The 24,706-nt window shown below is 38.0% G+C and overlaps 1 protein-coding gene across 1 annotated transcript in view; it reads right to left on the bottom strand.

Annotated features, from left to right (window-relative positions):
• mrc1a (mannose receptor, C type 1a) overlaps positions 1 to 24,706 on the bottom strand; it is a 225,771-nt gene that overhangs the window by 72,068 nt on the left and 128,997 nt on the right. Inside the window, exons 13-16 of the mRNA XM_042728415.1 lie at positions 13,848 to 13,963; positions 13,641 to 13,722; positions 12,889 to 13,033; positions 11,671 to 11,709 (exon numbers count right to left, since the gene is read on the bottom strand). Of these exons, the coding sequence (XP_042584349.1) occupies positions 11,671 to 11,709; positions 12,889 to 13,033; positions 13,641 to 13,722; positions 13,848 to 13,963 (382 nt within the window). The remainder of the gene's footprint in view (positions 1 to 11,670; positions 11,710 to 12,888; positions 13,034 to 13,640; positions 13,723 to 13,847; positions 13,964 to 24,706) is intronic.

Here is a 24,706-nt window from a genome sequence, read left to right as displayed (position 1 = left end):
CCCTACTTCATTGTACCCAAGAAAGGCAGTGGGTTGAGACCCTTCACAGGCTTCCGTTCAAGATGCTCACACAGAAGTGCATCTTCAAGTGCATCCGTCCTCAGCATTCAACCTGAGTGATGTGTACTTCCATTCCTGTGTTTTGCGTTCGAATGACGGGCTGTCCCTGTCGCCCCGTGTCCTCATGAAAGAGGACAGGGCATTCGCAATTCTCAACTACCTCAATGACTGGCTTATACTCACTCAGTCTCAGGATCAGTTGTGCGAACACAGAGACTTGGTGCTCTCACACCTCAGCCTGTTGGGCCTTCGGGTCAACTGGGAAAAGCGCAAACTCTCCCCGATGCAGAGAATCTCTTTTCTCGGTATGGAGTTGGACTCGATCGAACAGAACGAGCTTGCAGTTTCAGGGGTTTGGACGGGGCCCGATTGCACTGGCACATCAACTGCCTCGAGTTGCTGGTAGTGCACCTTGCCTTGATCAGTCTCAAAGGGCGCTTATGAGGCAAGCATGTACTTTTCTACATGGACAACACTGTGACCATAGCATACATCAACTGACAAGGTGGTCGCATGTCGCAACTCGCCTGCCACCTCCTCCTTTGGAATCAGAAGCATCTGAGGTTGCTTCGTACTGGTCACATTCCTGGGCAGCTCAACCGGGCAGCCGACGAGCTGTCCCGAGCTGCACTCCCGGGAGAATGGCGACTCCATCCCCAGACGGTCCAGGTGATTTGGAGACATTTCAGAACTGCTCAGGTAGACTTGTTTGCCTCTCCAGAAACATCACCCTGCCAGTTGTTCTACTCCCTGACCGAGGGAACACTCAGCACGGACACACTGCTGCACAGCTGGCCGCGGGGCCTGCGCAAGTATGGGTTTTCCCCAGTGAGCCTTCTTGCACAGACACTGTCGACGATTCGGTCGACGATTCGTCCCTAGAGTTCAGGCCGACTGATTCCCAGGTAACCCTGAGGCCCCGGCCCGACTATGTGCCCAAGTTTCCCACTACTCCCTTCAGGGACCACGGGAGGAGGCAGACCCAGCCCTAGCTTTTCTTTGTCCCATCCAAGCATTAAGATGTTATGTAGACCGGACATAAAGCTTCAGGACCTCAGACCCGCTCTTTGTCTTTCATGGAGGCTGGCAGAAGGGGAATGCCATCTCCAAGCGGAGGATGGCCCACTGGATAGTGGATGCCATCACCCTGGCTTATCAGGCACAGGGTGTGCCTTGCCCGTTCAGGTGGCGAGCTCACTCAACTAGAAGTGTTGCATCCTACTGGGTGCTGGCCCATGGCGTTCGCTGACAGATATTTGTAGAGCTGTGGGCTGGGTAACCCTAACACGTTCGCTAGATTCTATAGCCGTCATGTGGAGCCGGTATCCTCCTTTGTTCTCACCTCAAACGGGTAGAAGCACTGAGTGGCCCCAGCTTCGGGTTGGCTTGCTTTAACTGCTACAGAGAGTCCATACAGTAGACCCTGTTGACCTCCTCCGTCCCCTCGGCAGCCAGACATGGCGGAGCGTCTGGCACCAGGTCCTCACTCGATGAATCTGCGAGAACCGGTAGAGGGCTGGGTTCCATATGTAGAGACCTAAGTGGATCCCATATGTGTAAATCCACAGTATAGCCTCAGAGCCTGTGTTTCCCCAGCTGACTTCTGCCAATTCTAAGAGGGTTACAATCACCTCCAATCTACCATATGTACCTGATGGTTGTTCATATGTGTAATTGCTTCTGAAACCTCCTTCAGATGCTTCCGCAGAATCCCTGTTCCAAGTGGAGCGGGTACGTTTTCCCAGTGTTAGCAAGATTTACTGAGTAGGTAGTTCCATAGTAGCGGTAGCTGGTCTTCTTGTGCTGAACCCTGGCCTGCGTCAGAAAATAGTAGTGCAGGTGGCTTTCACAGGACACTGGAAGGGGCAGTCGCTGTGGCCCTTTGGTAGGGATCCCAATTCATTGGTCATCCGACGTGACGTCTCCGTTCCCTCTTTCAGGGAACGAGGGTTACCATACATAACAGAGACATTTTCAATCATTTTGTTTTTTATGGCATAATGCACACCTCCTTAACCCTCTGGAGTCGATTAACGCGTATACGCGTTTTGGCGTATTTTCTCCTGATAACTCCGAAAAGAACTTAAATTACACTTTCAGTTTTGATCGTACAGATAAGAGCAATACATCAATCGAATCTGTAAAGGGTCTACTTTTTTGTATACAGACATAATAACAACAAAACTTTGTGCACTTATAAAATAAAGATAACAAATAAGGAGTGCTGTCTGCAGCCTTTGTCTGCTCTGATCTTCAGTTACAAATGCGTCATTAAAATGAACTGTAACTCAGTGAATACTCAACGAAGAGACATGAGAGAGATATCTATAGAAAGCCTGACATGTCTACTTTTAAACTAAACAAGTGCTGCTGAAAACAAATATTCTGTGATAAAGTAATCCATATGAAAACAACGCGATGTCCGTTTTTCACGTCTCCCTTCATTATCTTCTAATGCGACCACGCCCCCGCGCTGAACGCGCTTTTGAGATTCAAATGTTTCACTGAAGCGCGCGGCTTTTGAATATGCCCACACAACAGAAGACAACGCAGCGAGATTGTTCTTCAAGTTTTTTTTTATTTTACTGTTTTGCTTCGCGATGAGAGGAATAAGACATAATTCACCCCAAAAAGTTGTGATGTGGTTGAGGATTTGAGATTTGGATTTCCTCAGAAAAAAGAATGAAGCACTTTATTCAGCAGAGATCATAAATATGAGTAAGTCTCTTTTTTTAATTTATTATATATATTGTACTAGTTTTCACATAACGTGTAAACATTTTACTAGTTAGAGCTTTTTTCCAAAGACTTTTTCCAAACTATAATTCCTGACTAAATGTATAATCAAGTGAAATATTATGAAGTTTCAATAACAATATACACTACTATACCATTCAAAAGCTTGATGTAAATCATATAAATGTAACAATAAATGTAACTGTAACAAATGTAACAATCATTGCTGTTCTTTCAATTTATCCCCCCTAAAAAAAAAATATTCTCAGCTCTTTTCAACATTAATAATAATAATAATAATAATAATGATAATAATAATAATAATAACAATAAATGTTTTTTTTTGTAGAAAATAAGATTGTTAAAAGGATTTCTGAAGGATTGTGTGACGAGTAATGATGCAAAAAAATTCAGTTTGAAAGTCAGCTTTGATTGATCCTAATAAACTGTTTAACTGCACTCACAAGTGAATATTAAATTATGTTAGTGGGATAATTAAATATATTCTAAATAAACTACAAACATAAAATTATATACATTTATTTTGTCCTCACATTCTTTCTTGTAACTCATCCCTCTCAGTGACACAGCTGACTGATTGGCTCATTATGCAGCTCATTATGCAGGCCTTTGTCTTCTCAGGTGTGAATTCATGATAGTTGACGCCTACTCGCAGATGACTTTTACCAACAAAAAGTGTCTTAGAAAATTTAAATCAATATGTTGTTTTCTGTAAGTGAGTAAACAAGATGATTTTCACATCATTTAGAAAAAAAAATTCTGGGCTACAAGCTCCAGTTCTCAAAATTCCTGGGAACCAATTTTCTGTATGTGTTTTATTGCCTTATTCAAGTGATTTAACATTTTTAGTTTTTCACTAACCACGCATAACATTTTTTTTCTCAAAAACACAATCATGTACATACATGATGCTCACATATTATTATAGCCCAGTTTGTGCTGATTACAGTGAAATTAGACTTTAGCCATATTTATAAGAAACTGAAAAAAGCACAAATGTCAGGGCATGACAAAACTTCTCCAGGCCCCAAAAATACCCTTAGACTCCAGAGGGTTAAACGTAATCTAAATATTCCAAGTTAATATCCTACTTTTTGTACGATTTCTAGATTTTCACGTCATTTTTAGCCTATTAATCTTGATTTCTCACAACTCACAAACCTTTTTCAAGGTTTTTTTTTTTTTTGTGGTGTGAGTAAATTGCGACATGAATAGAATGAATGTGCAGCCTTGTACAGAGAAGACAAACGGCCAAGGTCAGGATTTTTCATTCAAAATATTTAATTAGCCTGTTGATCGAAATGAAAGTCCCTTAATACAACATAAGGAAATTGTGTAGCTTTAATGGTTTTCATAATGACTGTTTAATAAACATAACATGCAGTTTGTGTAAATTTAAATTTCTTTTTTTTTTTTTTTTTTTATGCATTAGGCTGCAGTCTATGACCTACTATCTCACGTTTTGAAATAAACTTTCTAAAAATTAATTTTCTAATGATTTTTAAGGGTGTTTTAATGTTATATTATAATGTTATTGTTGTTTTATTTCGTTATTTGATAACGAAAAAAACAACAACATATAATTCCAGTCAGTTTGCAAACTGTCCCTTTGCACCACCTGGCGGTAGTTTTCGCAAACGACTTTAAAACACGACTGACTTGCAGTTAAGGCCGTGGCGGTAATAGGCATTTTGGTTGTCCACCTACTGTACAAAACAAAAAAAAAGTTGTGAAAATTTTTTTTCCGATGGAGAAGAGTGAGCAGGCATTTGACGGCCACTTTTCAAACTGCTAGGGTGGCACCCTGCGCTTCAGCCAATAACAGACAGGTCTGACTCAGGTGCAAAACCAATCAAAACTTCCAGTTCAGCTGTGGGAGCGGGCCATTCAAACCACACTATGCTTTGACTGTTAATCACCTGCATTGTCGTTTTGAATCAGCATCATTAGCGTTTCAATATTTTAGTGAATGTGAGCTATGCTCTGATTTTAAATCTCAATTTTCTCAGCCCCTGAAATGAGTCATATCGTCAATATTACACTCGGTTGATAGAAGGACATAGTTATTGCATGGACGGAGTTAGAACAATGCAAGTGTCGAAAATACATGCAGATAGTTCAGTTGAATGGTAAAAATAGCCCGCTTTAATAGGGCAGTTAAACTAAATGTACGAAGCTAAAATAACCTCATTAACAACACTGAAATAAGAGTGCATGCATTTTATGTGCATCTGGCTTGCATCTGCAATCAACCATGATTTATCTGTTAATCAGATTTATTTTAAATCACTTTTTCTGTGCGCGTGCTTTGGATGTGTGAGCGCATGGGCGTATAAACAAGATAGTCTATGTATGACCAGACGATTTATTCATATATAAAACAAGATGATATGGATACTACGGAGTGCTAAACACTCTCATTCAGTGCAAGTTTCATTCATATTTGAAGCCAGAGGGCGCTCTCACACAGAAAGTCCAAAATGGCCCTGTAGTATGGAGACAGATTAGTCTCAAATATAATTCACGCAAAAAACACGATTCACACATGCGTAAACAATTTCACATGCATGAAACCTAATTCACGTACACACAAAAAAAAATTCACGTGCGTGAAAAAAAATATATATTCACAAAAAGAAATTCACATGCGCAAAATAAAATTATATATTCATAAAATACATTTCACAAATGCAAAACACAATTCGTAGATATACAACTGTGCACAAAAACCTTTGAATGTTTAAAATGTACGAGTGTCTGAATGTACAAATCGTCATTTACTACGAATCCACTCGGATTTGTGTGTGTGTGTTTTTGAGACTTTCCTGGCAGAGCTCTCTTCCCACGTGGGTCTGTCGTACTCTTTAGCCAATCAGATGCGAGCTTACCATTCAATACAATCAAAATATCATAAGCTGTGGCCACCGAGAGTGCATTCAGAAGCTCGCGGGGGGAGTTGTAGGGTGGGAGGCAATCGGGGGAGACGTCAAGAGAGAAGCCCATAGAAGCCCCTGGCGTTACATTTTAAAATAGTATACAAAATAATTAATCAGAATACTTACTCCTGCTCACTCACGCCAAAGAACTCCCCGCTCAAGCTCGCCCACTCTGCAAGATTAACAATGGCAGTTTGCACGCACAGCTACTAGAAGATTTACATCTGTCAGACAGGTTGCTGACGTCATCAAGCTTAGTTTGAGTCTGCGCGTCAGAAACGGAAGTTCTAAAAAATCGCTAAAAATGGGGGCTTCAATTGTCTCAATTGAGTTCCAATTGGGTCGCTGTGTCCATTTCTTTTACTGTCTATGGGATTACTGATGTAAAGGCTTAATTTCCGTTCTAATTAATCAACATTGTGCAAAAGGTGCGCAGAATCGTGCTCCTTGAATGCACTCTCAGTGGCTTATGATATGATTGGTTGAATGGTAAGCTCGCATCTGATTGGCTAAAGAGTACGACAGACCCACGTGGGAAGAGAGCTCTGCCAGGAAAGTCTCAAAAACACACACACAAATCCGAGTGGATTCGTAGTAAATGACGATTTGTACATTCAGACACTCGTACATTTTAAACATTCAAAGGTTTTTGTGCACAGTTGTATATCTACGAATTGTGTTTTGCATTTGTGAAATGTATTTTATAAATATATAATTTTATTTTGCGCAAGTGAATTGCTTTTTGTGAATATATTTTTTTTTTCATGCACGTTAATTTTTTTTTGTGTGTACGTGAATTAGGTTTCATGCATGTGAAATTGTTTAAGCATGTGTGAATCGTGTTTTTTGCGTGAATTATATTTGAGACTAATCTGTCTCCATACTGTAGAAGTAATAACTTATGATGTGCAGGAAATCCCTAATATGGGTACTGGGCATCCCACTATTGCTGTAGCTAAAAAAGGTCATTTCGAGGTAATAAATATATGAATAATCCAGTGGTAATTTACATATTTAAAGGTGACATATCATGAAAATCTGAACTTTCCAGGTTTTAAGTGCTATAATCAGGTACCCGGTGCATCTACCAACCAAGGAAATGTGAAATAGGTTAACCCATTAACTTTGTTTTGGTAAGCCTTTTTCTGCAAGCATCTGAAAAAACGAGCATGTCAGATTTCACTCCCTTGGTGACGTGGCAAAGGGATCTCATTATAATGTTGTTTACTGTCAATTATTTTGTATTCTTCCGACGGTGGTGTCATTTTTTTTATTTTGCAAGCGACAACTGTGTACTATTTCTAACACCATGGCGAAAGTCTGAGCAAAACATGCTAACTGTTCTGTCTTTGGCTGCACAGACGAGAACAGAACACTGTTTAGAGTCCCAGCCTCAGAAGAGACAAGAGAGCTGTGGATATATTGATTTATTTATAGTATATTGCTGCTGCCATACAGATCTAAAACCTTCACAAACGTAACCAACTGTTTTTGTAACTCATGTGTGTTTTTAACGTAAACTTGTGTGTTAATAAGAACTCAGTTTAGTACACACATGCAGCTTTCTGTCCATGTGTTTTGGATGTGTGCTCTCAGAAAACCCTATATCAGCTTAAACTAATATCATGGTTTAAAACACATGATTTCAGTGTGATTAACATGATAATCAGAACCAAAACAGATGTTTTTAGCAGGTCAGAGCTGTAATGACAGAGCTCTATTCTGGAAAAAGGGGCAGGGTACAGCAGCTCATTTGCATTTAAAGACACAGGCCCGAAAAAACAGTGTGTTTCTGCTTCCACTCAAAATAGGCATTTTCATAATAATAAAATAAATGATCTGTGGGGTATTTTGAGCTGAAACTTTACAGACACATTCTGGGGAAATCAGAGACTTATATTACATAATGTAAAAAAGGGCATAATATGTCATCTTTAATAAAAGTGAAAGAGAACATTGTGACATTTGCCAAGTATGGTAACCCATACTCAGAATTGGTGCTCTGCATTTAACCCACCCAAGTGGGCACACACAGCAGTGAGAAGTGAACACACCTTGAACACACACCCGGAGCAGTGGGCAGCAATATCCAGCTCCCGGGGAGCAACTGGGGGTTCAGTGCTTTGCTCAAGGGCACTTCAGCCATGGGTATTGAGGGTGGAAGAAAGCACTGTTCATTAACTCTCCACCCACCTACAACTCCTGCCAGCACTGAGACTCGAACCTGTGACTTCGGGTTACAAGTCCAACTCTCTAACCATTAGGCCACAGCTGCCCCAAAAAGTTTCTATACAGTATAGAAACTATCCTGCCTTATTATGTGTTTGTATAAACCAATCATAAAACAGTACAAACCAATCATAAAACAGTCATTAGGAAAAAAACAGAAAAAATATATATATAGAATACAAATTATTGATTATCATTCAGCAGTATATTTGATTTCTTATCCAATAAAAATACATAAGAAAAAATAAAGCCTGTCAATTTGATAAAAGTGAAAAGTTTTTTTTTTTTTTTTTTTTTCATTTCTGTCGCCCATTTCTGTGCTGCACAAACACATTCTTGTGTAAGTGTTCTTTGGCCTGCTGATTTTTATTCATAGTATTCAGCTAACAAGGAAATATTTTGCAATAAGAGTTAGAATAAATGTGAATGACATCTAAGATTTTTCATTTATTTATTATTATCTTTCACCTTATTGGAATCACAGTTAGGAATTGACAAGAATTGGCACCTTTCAATTCACACTGTTTTAAACCCTTTATTTTCTTTTAAACCCTCACTTTCCCTTTGCTTTTGCCGTTCTTAAAAACAACCACATAATCTTATACGTGAATGTACTTTTCAAAATTAGTTATATAAAAGTTGCTCCTGGCAACAGGGATAGGTAGTATGCTTGCTTAACATAGCGTCAAACATTACAATTTAAGAGATTAATATCATGTTTTGCTCCAAATTCATTATATAACATCAGTCGTGTTTGAAACAGTTAGCTTATGTGGTTCCATGTTGCTTCTTATCACAGTGAGATATTTCATCAGTCAAAGCGTCTCTATCTGCATATTATTCAGCTGGAGTGGTATCTGATGCATTTGTCCATATAAGTTATTTCCTGGGTCTCACTTGTGAAACAGACATTAAAGTACATGAGTGTTAGGTTTAGGGTTAACCCTAGTAAAAATAGAAAAATAATACTAAAGTACTTTGTAACGCAGTAACTTGAGTAGTTTGTCAGCAAACTACTTTTTAGTCTTACTTGAGTCTTATTATTATTATTATTATTGTTATTCTGAACAGGCTAAACCAGTTTAAGCTATTTAGGGCCCAAGCCCAAAGGGGTGAAGGGCCCTATTGTTTATTTTAGGATAACTTTACTTAAGTACAATATATATATATATATATATAGATATATATATATATATATATATATATATATATATATAGGGACATCAGTAGTAGTGTTGGTATCAGTGATACTCGCCTTCAGTCATAGAAAAGATGCCACTAAACAATTGTAAAAATATGCAGTCTTTGTGTTGTTTTACATTAATCTATTTTAACATTAACTTTGATGTTAGGTGGGATTAATCACGATTAATCGCAATTAATTTCAGAAAAAAAATGTACACTGAAACATTTCAACAGGATCTGTTCTGATACTGTTCAAGGATAATTTTTACATAATTTTATAGCAAAAACTCTAGCCTACCATTTAGCATACCCATCCAGTTCTCAAAAGTCTTGTGAAAAAAAAAGAGAAATTACGATTTTGATCAAATTTCAGGTTTTCACAAAAATTAGTTCATTAAGCCCTCATCTAGTGATTCCAATGCTCCAAATAATAATTAAATATCTAAAATTATCTTTATTTCTAAATTTTCTGAGAGGAGTACCTTTTTCTCTGCTCGCTTCTTGCGCTGCTGACTGATATACGTATCGTGCACATAAAAGCGCTTCTGCCAGCGTGCAATCCAAATAAATCTACACATACTGTATACACATAATTACAGTATTTAAGTAGGCACACAAACATAATCTGTTATGTCCTAAGTGAACGTTTGGGGAACTGTTGGGGAAAACATCTGATGTGTAACATTATATTAGATCCATGCAGTACAGTAGGACCGACTGTCTCATTAATGCTAATCTAACAATAAAAGAAATGATCACCGATCACTTGATTGAACTGCTTTTGTTGTTTTAATAATCATTTTATTTGTAATGAACACACTGAAGTGAGTTTTACATTTGATTATTTGTTTTTTCCTACTTGAATGCTATTATTTAGATGGAAAATTACAAAATAATTTATTTATTAAATAAAAAAAAAAATCTAATTTTTTCTAATGTTGTTTTGCATCTGTTCTTATTTTTAATAATTTAACTTATTTTAATAGCCATAAAATGGCTATATTGTGGTTATTAATATAGTAATTAATATCGAGAAAGGAAGTGGGGGAACAATGCAACATTACTAGGTGATTTTGGTTTAGAACCTTCAGAAAACTTCAACTTGTTTTTTCTCAGAACTGACTTTGCTGACTTCGTCAACTTCAAATGGGTGTACTGTAGCTCAGTCATTTTTCGTCCGATTTCAACAAATCATATATCATTTTGAAGGTCTTTTAAAGGCACAATATGTAAGTTTTTGGCGATAGAGGGCACTTATTCAAAACAAACAAAGAAACAAATGTGTCGTTAGATGACGCCGTGACTGAGTGTGGAATCATGGGAGTTGTCGTCTTCATCCCCAGAGCCGATGCAATCCGACAGGACTTGGGCAGTAATCATGTTCATGGAAGAGCTAATGTATTAGTAATACAGAGGGGGCACAGAAGAACACAAAAGTGGCTTGTTGGTACATTTACAGAGTTTAATGAGGCTAAGAGCTGTTATTTTGTTTGGAACTATTTTTGTTGATGAAATAGAGAAAAATCAGGCAGTACTTGTTTATTGAACGGTTGTATTTAACTGTTACCATAGTTCTGATTTCAAGTGCAGAGTGTGAGAGGGGTTTTTCTCAAATTAACTCAATTTTTAGAATAATGGCGCCCCCCATAGTCCAAAATATGTATAAAACGATGTGGTGTTTTTTTTTTAATATAAAATATTTTTTGTGTTTTTTATTATATATTTTTGTGTGAGAGGTGTTTTTTGTTTTATTTTGACATACAAGTCTTAATACCCAGGGATCCATTTAAGGCCCTTTCACACTGAGTGCAACGCAATAAAGTGATGCAAATTGTGGACAAACAGTGCTTTCGCACTGAAAGAATAATTGATCACCATCAGATAATTCATGCCTGCACGATAGGTGGCACTGACCGAAATTCCATTTTATGCCTGCACACTAGAAGCTGTAAAAATATACTGCCAATCACAGACATTGATTTCTTGAACGCAATGGCCAATCAGAGTTTTTTAAGTTTGACACAATTCACTCACAAAACATTGTTCTGAGTTATGCAAGCTAGTAAATCCTCTCATAACACACACAAATAAAAAAAATAAAAATAAATAAAGTGTAAGAAGTGATGTGAATAAGACATTTGTTTAATATAGATGAACTTTATGAGATCTAGACAAACTCAAGTGAGTAACAGCTTTTTAGTGATTATAAAGGGAGCTTTCTTGGCTTATATTTAATTATGTATAATCCATTCATAGAAGGAAGATGATAAAAAAAAAAAAAAAAAAGAATCTGGGACTCCGTCTCAAAACAGACACATAAAAAATTCGAACTATAGCAATTGAATGGACAAATAAATGCCAAAAATAGCAAAGAAAAATGTGAAAAATAGGATGTTAGGACAGTGGAAAACAGTACATGTTCCAAAAAAGAACATTAATGCAATGAAGTTAATGTAAGGAAGATTGAAATTGAATAATGGATATGCAGCAAGTGACTCCTTACCCTGGGTTACAGTAGTTGGTGGAGGTTTTGGAGTTGTGCCTATTGGGGGAAGGAAAAAAAGAAAAGAAAAATAACTACTGAATAAACTAATATGAAAGATATGAAAATTATATGAAAATTATCAAAAAAATGAAAAAACTACTGCAACAATGTGTGGCTGTTTCAAAAACAAAGCAAGTTCTTTGAAGAATAAGGAAAAGGAAGAGAAAAAAATAAAACAAAGAAACAAGTCAATACATTACATAGAACAAGTGTTAGGGTTGCATTTGTGGCCATTAGTTTGCATTTACACCCCAAGACTTAAAGGGATAGTTCACCCAAAAATCAAAATTATGTCATTAATGACTCACCCTCATGTCGTTCCAAACCCGTGAGATCTCCGTTCATCTTCGGAACACAGTATAAGATATTTTAGATTTAGTCCGAGAGCTTTCTGTCCCTCCATTGAGAATGTATGTACGGTATACTGTCCACGTCCAGAAAGGTAATAAAAACATCTTCAAAGTAGTCCATGTGACATCAGAGGGTCCGTTAGAATTTTCTGAAGCATCGAAAATACATTTTGGTCCAAAAAAAATCAAAAACTACGACTTTATTCAGCATTGACTTCTCTCCCGGGTCTGTTAGGAGCGCGTTCACAACACTGCAGTTTAGTGATATCCGGTTCGCGAACGAATCACTCGATGTAACCGGATCTTCTTGAACCAGTTCACCAAATCGAACTGAATCGTTTGAAACGGTTCGCGTCAACAATAAGCATGAATCCACAAATGACTTAAGCTGTTAACTTTTTTAACATGGCTGACACTCCCTCTGAGTTCAAATAAACCAATATCCCGGAGTAATTCATTTACTCAAACAGCTTCTAACAGACCCGGGAGAGAAGTCAATGCTGAATAAAGTCGTAGTTTTTGATATTTTTGGACCAAAATGTATTTTCGATGCTTCAAAAAATTCTAACGGACCCTCTGATGTCACATGGACTACTTTGAAGATGTTTTTATTACCTTTCTGGACGTGGACAGTATACCGTACATACATTCTCAATGGAGGGACAGAAAGCTCTCGGACTAAATCTAAAATATCTTATACTGTGTTCCGAAGATGAACGGAGGTCTCACGGGTTTGGAACGACATGAGGGTGAGTCATTAATGACATAATTTTGATTTTTGGGTGAACTATCCCTTTAATTCACAGTTCTATCCATGCATGTGTACCTATTGGTATCTGGCAAATCCAGTTATTATATGATTCACAATCACGATCATTCCACTTGCGTCCATAACCAAGGCCATTTTCTGCACAGTGCTCCTGATTGTTGTAGTTGTTTGGTTCTCCAAACCCCCAGTTCTCAAAATCAGACTAAAAAGAAATAAAAACACAGTCACACACAGTAGAACATAATGCAAAATGGTGTGGGTTAGAATGATGTAGTAGACAATTATTTTCATTCCAGGGGCCTCGTTTATCAATGTAAAAAAGTTTCTATATTTTGTGCTTATATTTACACACATTCCCTATATATATGTACAAGTTGGTAGATCACACACTTTGTCTAAAACTGTGTTTACGGACTCATTACGGACACATCAGTGCATATGCACTGTTGCTAAATGAGGGCCCAGAAGCTTTAAGATAAGAAAGATTCTAAAATAATCCCAACTCAAATCAATATCTGATTTTCTCATTTATAATTATTGGGTGAGTTGCCATGTATTAAGCAGGATAATGTACAGTTAACCAATAATTTTCACACACACTCAATCTTGATGCAGATCACCCTGTCCTGGGTTATTTTGATTATAATGACCATCATGGGCTTATACGCCCCTCCTTCCCTTGTTTAAAAATGTTGATGAAATGGAAGTATTTTTATACTTTTACACCTCAACAGATACATTATGAATTTTACCTCAAAGTGGAACAAATGGGGGTAAAAAATCTGAACAGTAATGGGAAAAACACTCACAGGGGTTCCATCAGTCCACACAAAACCCGAATTACTATTCAGCATACTGAAACCTATCCATGCTGGGTTTCCAGTTGTATACCTGCAGAATAAAGACATGTTTCCCACCATTATAGAGTTCCTTGGTGTACCCTATAAAATCATCATGTTGTAAAACAAATAATAATACAGAATTATATCAGTACAAAACATCTTGTGAGCACTCACGGTAACTTGTTGATTTCTTGTTGAGAGTGGAAGCTTGCCAAGTCACCTCCAATAGCTTGACAAAAATCACGAGCCTCAAACCAAGTCTTCTTCTCATCATTTTGCCTCTGGTATACAAGAGGTAGAAATTAAAATTGAGATTGTCTGGAAGACAGGAAAATAGTTTGTTTTTATATATATTTTGTTGTTGTTGTTTCCTGCACCACTCCTATTGGGCATGGACAGTTGTGGCAACTAAGCACATTAAGCACGTTAAAGTTATTGACATATTAAAGTTTTAAAAAGTTGAGCTTTACTTTAAAACTTCAGCCCATAAATTTTGCCTTTTTTGTCGCCATTTCTGTTTGAAAACCTGCAATTGCAGTTATTTGCTTAGTTATCTACATTGCGTGGGTTGTGCACCGGCACGGCTCCAGCGCATATTAATCTAATGTTTTGAGGAGTATATGTGGCTGTCAATCACCGCGGTGTGGATACTGTACTTAAGAATCACAGATTATAGCCTACATCTTGGAATATATGACCCAGATAAGAATTTTCACCGGATATTGTAATCTGAACAAGTATCAAGTCTGCCACGTTTGTTCTGACCAAGTGAGAAAAAAAAATTACAATAAATCACGCTACCAGTGGTGATTAGATCTAACGATTGGTTAGCTCAAATCACAAACCATGCAGATTATTATTATTGTTATATTTTTTTCTGAAATTGTTAATATTAACAACAACAGCACTGTGCGTCTATGTGTATATAGTGTGTATTAGTGTGTACATTTTTGGACAATCTAATCTCTAATTGTCATACCAGTCGAATTTCATATTAAGAAATTCTTTTAACCCAAAAAGCAAATTATTCTTCCATCGAACTGGTGCTCTTTAAAATACAACTCTTGTGTAATCCCAGAAAGCATGTTATGTGACATACCCTGGGTATGTTCAAAGGAAAGTAAACTCAGCTTTCGGTTCCAAAAACAGAGGTAACTTTCAGTGTATGTAAGTAGTCAGTAGTGTATGTAGTAGCAACTTTAACCCTGAAATGTGTGTTGTAGTGGGTATGTTCAAATTGAGGAGTGTTTACTTCTACTGATATATATATATTTATATATATATATATATATATATATATATATATATATATATATATATATATATACATACACACTACCAGTCAAATGTTTGGGATCAGAACGATTTTTAATTTTTTACAGGAGTTTATGCTCATCAAGGCCGCATTTATTAGATCAAAAATACAGAAAAAATTTTATATTGTGAAATATTATGCGATGAAAAAAGTATTTTAAATACATTAAAAATCTAATTTATTCCTGTGGATCCAAAAGCTGAATTTCAGCAACATTACTCCAGTGTTCAGTGTCACATGATCCTTTCAGAAATCATTCTAATATGCTGAGTTATTTATCAGTGCTGCAAATTGTTGTGCTGCATAATCTGTTTTTTGTGGAGCCTGTGATACTTTTTTTCAGGATTCTTTGATGAATAAAAAGTTTAAAAAGAAGAGCATTTATTTAAAATAGAAACCTTTTCTAACAAATATACACTACAGTTCAAAAGTTTGGGGTCAGTAAATTTTTATTCTTTTATGTTTTCTGAAAGAAATTTAAACTTTTATTCAGCAAGGATGTGTTAAATTGTTAAGAAGTGATAAGATTTATATTTTGAATAAATGCTGTTCTTTTTAACTCTTTTTAACTTTTTATACATCATTTATACATCAAAGAATCCTGAAAAAAGTATTTGAAAAGAAAAATATTTGGCAGCACAACTGTTGCCAAGATTGATAATTCTAATAATAAATCTGCATATTAGAATGATTTCTCAAGGATCATGTGACACTTTATACTGAAGTAATGGCTGATGGAAATTCAGCTTTGCATCACAGAAATAATTTTTATTTTAAAGGATATTAAAATAGAAACCATTATTTTATATTGTAATAACATTTTGCAAGATTATATATCTTATATATTATATATATAGTATATGTGTGTGTGTGTGTGTGTGTGTGTTTATACACACACACACTGTCATGTTTCTGGACTTTTGATTGTGTTCCTGATCTCCTGTCTTTTGTTCCTTTGACCTACCCTGTGTATCAATGTGCCTACTTATACTACACCCTTAAAGTATGTACTCTTTTGGTGAAGAAAAAGTACACACTTTTGAGTGTGAAGTGGAAGAGTAGGCAAGCTTTGGGACATACTACCATGTCACACAATTGCATCTTTAAAGGACCGCTCTGTCGCAGCTGTTACACGCACCCTGTCACTGTAAACTGGCCTGTCAATCATCTCGTCACAGTTATCATCCTCCACATTTCATTTAATTTAACTTCCTACCATACTGGAGAGAAAAGAAGTATCTTGTTGATCTGCCAGTCACGGGTCTTTCATGCGGAGAACTCTGCTCATATTTTCTGCATAATGATGCATTTAAAAGTTAACGACCAAATGGATTTTTATAAAAGTTCACATTGCTGTTGCAGATTAAATATAACACGGATAACAATAAATAAATATGTTTTACCGGGTTAAATGTTGATTATTAGTAACTCAAACCCCTATTTGTAAACTTCTTTACCTAACCGTCGATCGCGCATCCGCCACATTTGTAATTTTTTCTAATGTATTTTATCCGTGTTTGTATTTCTGGACCAAATCCTTCACCAAAGCGCTATGGATTGTGGGGAATTTTAGCTATTAGAGTGTGCATGGATCCACACTTTTCAACATACTATGCTTTGGGACACATTTATTCTAATCTTGCCTACTATTTAGGATGGACAGTATGAACATTGAGACGCAGGAATAGTTTTCCTGAGTTGCCCTGATTAGTTCATTTGATTCCACCTGTGTTTATTAATTATCTCATTTGTCTCCTATTATTTAAGCCCTGTGTTTTGCCCTTGCTCCTTAGTTTCGGTATTAATGTTGATTTGGATTTGTGTTGCTTGAATTTCCCCGCTTGTGTGGAGTGGGTGCTGGAGAATAACAGACTGTTTTTCTCTGTCTGCCCCGCCGAGGACAACTCCAGCCCCACTCCCGATCCCAAACAATCACCACGCTGCGGCACGGAGAACTCGATGAACCAGAGCCGACTGCAGCCGCGGAGCCCGAACCCGCTGGAATAAAAAGTGGCAGCACTAGAAAGAATGACAGAGCTGAACATCGCCCCGGAATCCGAGCTCACCAACAGTACTGACCAGGTGTGTGAGCCACCATCATCGTGTTCAGCAGTGGAAGTCCTTTTGAAGATTGAGGGCTTGGAGGGAAGCCCCGTCCACACTCCTGCCATTGAGGGCAAGCTGCAGTTGGACTCTGGACAATATTGTGTCAATATTGTCAAATGGATATAAAAGACTGTTTTGGAGAGGTTGTTCCTAGTTCCCCTGAACCTCCATTGTTCCTTATGTCTCCAGAGTCTCTGCTGGTTACGTCCAGCTCTCCTATGTCTCCTGGGTCTCCGCTGGTTCTGTCCAGCTCTCCTGTGTCTCCTGAGCTCCCAGTAACTCCTAAGAACCCACCCAGCCTCCCTCTCCCGCCTCGTCTAAAAACAGCCAGTTCCTCAGCCCTTTCTCCGCTGGTGTCTGTCAGCCCCTCAGCTCACTCTCAGTCAGTGCCATCTGGTCATTCTGATCTGCCTCAGGACTTCCAGTCTCCAGCTCCACCTAGGCATGAGGATCCCCTGTCTCCGCCTCCAGTCTCAGAGTCCTGGACTCCACCTTGGTACTTCGACCCATCGGCTTCACCTTGGCTCCTAGCTCCCTCATCTCCACCATGGCCCATCATCCCACTGGCTCCACCGAGCTCCCTCGTCCCTCCGTCTCTGCCTCAGTCATCGACCATCCACCACCTCGGGACTCCACTCCTCTGCTTTGCCTCGTCACGCCGTCCCTCCGGCTCTGTCAGGCTCCTCCTTCCCTTCGGCCTGTCTTCGTCCTCAGTCGCTCCGTCTCCGCCGTGGTCTTCCAGATCCCCATCTCTGCCTCGGTCACCTGAGCTGCCAACTCCACCTTGGCCCTCCAGATCCTTTGTGTCACCCAGGCTCTCCATCTGCTCGGCTCTATCCTGGATTCCTTGTCAATTGGCTCCGTCTCAATCAGTCGGCCCCCAGGAGTCGTCAGCCCTTTCCGCCACCATGGTTCCTCCCACCGTCGACTCCACTGTGGGCTGCTATCCTGGCTGGTCTCTGGATCTCCATCTGGCTCCTCTTGCTCCTGGCTTCCCCTTGGCTCCTTCCACCCTCCACTCAACCATGGACTTTTTTGGACTCTTTTTGTTTGTTTCTGCACCTTTCCCATTGCCTGCCCTACACCCTCCTCCTGAACCCCCACCCTCAGCAGTCAAGCCGACCCTGTCCTCTTTCTTCCCCCACACACACACACACACACACACACACAAATATATATATATATATGTATATATATATATATATATATATATATATATATATAGAGTTGTATGATGTGTTAATTATAAGCGCTATTACAAGTACTGTATATCAATTATATTTAGTAATGACTGGCAGCGGCATATGCAGCATCTGAGGGCTGTCTTGAGATCGCTGAGGGGGGCCGGACTCACGGCCAACCCGAAGAAGTGTGCGATTGGGCGTGTGGAAGTAAGGTATCTGGGCTTCCACTTGGGGCATGGACAGGTGCGTCCCCAAATTGACAAGACAGCAGCCGTTGCGAACTGTCCGCGCCCCAAGATCAAAAAGGAAGTGAGACAGTTCCTGGGGCTGGCGGGATATTACAGAAGGTTTGTACCTAATTATTCGGACCTCACCAGCCCCTTGACTGATCTTACTAAAAAGGAGGTGCCAGATACAGTCCAGTGGACGGAGCCGTGTCAGCAGGCTTTTACCCGAGTGAAGGCTGCTCTATGTGGCGGGCTGTTGTTACACTCTCCTGATTTTTCTCTCCCTTTTGTGTTGCAGACAGACGCATCGGATGGGGGTTGGGGTATGTGGCAAGGGGGGTGTGGTTCAGCGAAGTCTGCAGCGGGAGAAAGAGTCGGGTGTGAAAGTGTCTTGTTTCAGTAATTGGTGTGGAGAGAGTATATAACACCAGGAGAAACAGGAGTGTGTGAGAGAGAGAAGGACTGGTGACTGGTGGGATCATGACCGAGCTGGAAACCTCAACGAAAGTGAAAGTGATTACATTACTGTGTTTATGTTTAGGTGTTGTGTGCACTGCGATCTGTTTGAACTATGTATATGAGAATAAAAACCACCGTCAGCAGTCAAGCCGACCCTGTCCTCTTCCTTCCCACACAAGAACCTTGCTACACTCTTTTACATTAAATAATAAAGATACAAAGCAGGTTAAGTTAGATATTATTGTACAAATAATTATAAAATGCTATAGACTGCGAATAAGATTGCAGTTTCACATTTTGCATATGCATTACAAAGTTAATAATTTTTTACAGGCAATTATACAAAATAAAACCAAAAAAAGATTTGTAATGAAGAAAAAATATGTAGACAAATAAGAATAAATGTTGTGCGTCGCACTCAGCATCATGTGCCGAACAAATCTTGCACTCTGATATTAAAAGAAATAGAATGCACTCCTGCATTCTTTTTTTGGAGTTTTAATTAAATTAGTAAAGTAAAGAAGTAAAGTAAAGAAAGCTCCCTTTAAAATCACTGAAGTTGTCAATTAATGAAGCTTTTTTTACATCGTGTGCACTTTGTTGATTATAATGAGAGAACTTGAGTTTAAACGTGAGGACATTCTATTAATCCATCCATTCTTTTCAGTTTCAATGATTTATCTAAATCGTGGCCAGGTTTAATTTATTCGTTTATTGTTTTAGTTTGGCCTAAAGAATTGGATCAAAATTATTCAGTGCATCACGTTTTACTAAAATAATGGAAATAATTTATAAAACAGGCAACAAATTTTTAATCAGTGTACAGACAGATATCTTTTCCCCAAGTAGTTATGTCAAAATAAATGACAGGTAACGAATAAAGTATGTGCGTGTTTTTTCTGTTCTATTCGTTCTAAGAAACGAAGATAACTTAAGTAGGCTACTAAAGTTTCACTTGTGAATATTAAATATTTTAACTACAGTGTTTTTCTTTCATTTTCCTCTGACTGCAGCCATCAAATGTAACACACCAGCGAGGCAAAGCTCACGGCTATTTGCGAAAATGTGCTTTGATGCGTTTGTTTGAAAACTTGTGGTTAAAGCGCCACTCAGCGGTCAAAAGCTGCAAATGCACTTTGCAGACGCGGCAGTAGAAAGCACAATCTGGTTGGCCACCTACTGTATATAGCACATTTTATAATTTGAAATTCAAAGTGCTTTACATAAAAAAAAAAAAGAAAAAAAAAAATCAATCACAACAATAAAACAAGGAATTAAAAAAAAAAAACTTTGAAAATGATTTTAAAATTGATTTAAGAGGTTTAAAATGAATTTAAAAGTTAAGAATAGAAAATGATTATACATAAAATATAGTGCAATTAGTTCAGACATTGCACAGTGCTCATTCAATAAATGCACAGCTAAACAGATGAGTTTTGAGTCTGCATTTGAATGTGACTATTGTTTTGGCACATCTGGGGTCTCATTTATAAAACTCTCTGTAGATTTCATCCTAAAAGTGTATGTATGCACAAAAGCTAGAACCTGCGAAAAAAATTATTTTATAAATCCCAGTCAGGGAAGATTGTGCGTATGTCCATCACCACCTCAACTCCTCCCCTAAATCACCATATATGGAGCTTACAACGCCTAGTTTTACTATGCATAACTTCATCTGCATATCATTTCCATGCATATTCCCATCCACGTGACACCATATTTAACACCGTTAAAGGTACAAGACATTAAGGAAATATGATGTACAGACTATAAGTGCCATTTTTTGCCATACACAATTTTGTATTTTTTTGCTAAAAATCATCCAGTAACCTTGTTATGTTTTAGCATAAACATATACAAATAAAAATCCATAAAAACAAAACTGTTTAAAATAATTCTCAGATAAATATTTTAGAATAGAGTTGGTCTCATTTTTTTCCACTGGTCAAATAGTATTTCAATTGTTTTAACGATTCACATCAAATTTATGGAGTTTTGCTGATAAGGTGAACATCTTTTAACTATTTTTAGCCTATATGTATTGCAATGTAAATAGAATTGTCTGACTCGGCGCGTCACTGACAAAGTAGCCTATTTTAAAAAGAAAAAATGCAAATGACCATTTTCTTCAAGTTGTATCCTTTAAATGCAGTGGTATTTTTCACAATGTTGTGGAGATGCCTTCACACGGCATCAACACCTCCGTGCAGCTGCGGTAGTGCAGTAAGCTCTTATCATTTGACCTATTCAAACCGGACAATGGACCATTCGACCACAGAATCCAGCAGTGTCTGCCATAATATCGAGGTAAGTGCGCATCATTGATTATTGTTCTCATAAAAATATTTTCGCATAGCATGAGATTTGCAGTTTAGTTTAAAGATGAATTATTGTGCACCTATATCACTCCTCACTGTCATTAAAACAGCATGCCACAGGAAAAGTAATCAAGCGCATTCCACTAAATATGTCTAAATTCATATAATTTTTGTTTAACTTCTGCGCAATGACTTTAATGTATTTTCAGTGCTTATCTCCACTAATGAGAGTGGAATATTTAATGTAAATGTGTATATTGAAATGAAATTTTGTTGCTTACTTCATTACTTTTCAGCGTTTATAAATGAGACACCTGATCTTTTCTGGAAGCTGATTCAACTGATTCCATGTTGAGACGTGCTGCATTTGAGTCTTCCAGCCAGTTCTATCAAACCTTAACAATTAATCCAGAACATGGCAGCAAGATTAATTTTTAACGAGCCGAAAAGAATACACGTCACACCTCTGTTTATCAATTTGCACTGGTTACCAATAGCTGCTCGCATAAAATTCAAGACATTGACGTTTGCCTACAAAACCACCACTGGCTCTGCACCCCGTTACCTAAATTCATTACTTCGGTCTTATGTGCCCTCTAGAAGCTTGCGTTCTCCAAGTGAACGTCGCTTGATTGTGCCATCCCAAAGAAGCACAAAGTCACTTTTACAAACTTTTAAATTAAATGTTCCCTCCTGGTGGAATGACCTGCCCAACTCAATCCAAGCAGCTGAGTCCTTAGCCATTTTCAAAAATCGGCATAAAACACATCTCTTCCATCTTTATTTGACCCTCTAACTTTAGAACACACTATTCTAATTCTATTCTTAAAAAAAAAAAAAAAAAAAAATCTAACTAGCTTTCTAATCTTTTTGTATTCCATCTGTTTTCTTTTCATTTATTATACAATTAACAAATGCAAAAAGACCTCTAACAATAGCTTGCTCTATTCTTTTCTATTCTATCTGTTTTCTTTTTATTTATTATATTATTTAAAAGCCCTTGCTATGTGTACTGCGTTTAAGCTAACTGAGACTTGTTATAGCACTTGTATATCATTGCTCTTTTGTTGATTTTGATTGCTTCCATTGTCCTCATTTGTAAGTCTCTTTGGATAAAAGCGTCTGCTAAATGACTAAATGTAAATGTAACTGCGGGCAGCATAGTAACTAAAAGCGGACTCCCCTTGTTTTGTGTGATACCCTTGGTATATTTTTGACTCGATCCTAATGATCTGAGTGGTCTGTTAGGTTTATATTCAGTGAACAAATGTGCTATGTATTTAGGTCCTAGGCCATTGAGTGATTTGTAAACAAGTAAAAGTACTTTAAAATCAATCCTAAATATAACTGGAAGCCAGTGTAAGGACCTGAGGACTGGTGTGATATGCTCAGATTTTCTTGTTCTAATCAGAATTCTGGCAGCAGCATTCTAGATTAATTTGCCCGAATCAGAATTTAAGTGGATATCATTTATTATCTTAATGAGCACTGTCTCTGTGCTGTGATGTGGTCGAAAACCAGATTGAAAATTGTCCAGGTATCCATTTGAGTTTAAGTATTTGTTCAGCTGATTAAAGACTACCTTTTCAATAATGTTGTCTATAAAAGGAAGATTTTATATTGGTCTTTAGTTGTTCAGTATGCTATATCAAGATTGCTCTTTTTCAGAAGGGGCTTAAAAAGTTAATCTTTTTATCAATCAGTCTATTTTTTTTACCCCATTCTAACATGGCTCCCATAAAACCATGATTATAGAAGAGATGGACCTTTGATGGAAACAAGGAAAAAACTGTACAGACCCAATAATAAATGACTACAGGTGGCAGGACAGGTAATGTGCAAGTTGGAAAGCAAAGACAGCACAACCTCTTAACCGTTTTTTTTTTTTTTTTTTTTTTTTTTGCAATTGATTCGCTTTCCAGACCCCTATCGGGCCTGGCAGCTATTATAGATTTAAGTACTGAGTAATATTAATTACCTACATGTACTTACTAGGCTTAAGATTAGGTACAGAGCTAGAATTCTTTATATTCAGGTTCTATTAAGCTTTAGATTTAGGGCTAGGTTTACAGGTGCTGGTCATATAATTAGAATATCATCAAAAAGTTGATTTATTTCACTAATTCTATTCAAAATGTGAAACTTGTATATTATATTCATTCATTACACAGAGACTGTTATATTTCAAATGTTTATTTCTTTTAATTTTGATGTTTATAACTGACAACTAAGGAAAATCCCAAATTCAGTATCTCAGAAAATTTGAGTATTGTGAAAAGGTTCAATTATTGAAGACACCTGGTGCCACACTCTAATCAGCTTATTAACTCAAAACACCTGCAAAGCCTTTAAATGGTCTCTCAGTCTAGTTCTGTAGGCTACACAGTCATGGGGAAGACTGCTAACTTGACAGTTGTCCAAAAGACGACCATTGACACCTTGCACAAGGAGGGCAAGACACAAAAGGTCATTGCAAAAGAGGCTGGCTGTTCACAGAGCTCTGTGTCCTAGCACATTAATAGAGAGGCGAAGGGAAGGAAAAGATGTGGTAGAAAAAAGTGTACAAGCAATAGGGATAACCGCACCCTGGAGAGGATTGTGAAATAAAACCCATTCAAAAATGTGGGGGAGATTCACAAAGAGTGGACTGCAGCTGGAGTAAGTGCTTCAAGAACCACTACGCACAGACGTATGCAAGACATGGGTTTCAGCTGTCAGATTCCTTGTGTCAAGCCACTCTTGAACAACAGACAGCGTCAGAAGCGTCTCGCTTCAAAAAGGACTGGACTGCTGCTGAGTGGTCCAAAGTTATTTTCTCTGATGAAAGTAAATTTTGCATTTCCTTTGGATATCAGGGTCCTAGAGCCTGGAGGAAGAGAGGAGAGGCACACAATCCATGTTGCTTGAGGTCCAATGTAAAGTTTCCACAGTCAGTGATGGTTTGGGGTGCCATGTCATCTGCTGGTGTTGGTCCACTGTGTTTTCTGAGGTCCAAGGTCAACGCAGCCGTATACCAGGAAGTTTAAGAGGACTTCATGCTTCCTGCTGCTGACCAACTTTATGGAGATGCAGATTTCATTTTCCAACAGGACTTGGCACCTGCACACAGTGCCAAAGTTACCAGTACCTGGTTTAAGGACCATGGTATCCCTGTTCTTAATTGGCCAGCATGCTCGCCTGACCTTTACCCCATAGAAAATCTCTGGGGTATTGGGAAGAGGAAGATGAAATATGCCAGACCCAAGAATGCAGAAGAGCTGAAGGCCACTATCAGAGCAACCTGGGCTCTCATAAAACCTGAGTAGTGCCACAGACTGATCGACTCCCATGCCACACCGCATTGCTGCAGTAATTCAGGCAAAAGGAGCCCCAACTATGTATTGAGTGCTGTACATGCTCATACTTTTCATTTTTATACTTTTAA

This window comes from Cyprinus carpio, chromosome B7 (genome assembly GCF_018340385.1).
Source record: "Cyprinus carpio isolate SPL01 chromosome B7, ASM1834038v1, whole genome shotgun sequence".
Taxonomy (NCBI): Eukaryota; Metazoa; Chordata; class Actinopteri; order Cypriniformes; family Cyprinidae; genus Cyprinus; species Cyprinus carpio.
The sequence above is the reverse complement of the archived record's forward strand: the minus strand, read 5'-3'. Positions and strand labels throughout refer to the sequence as shown.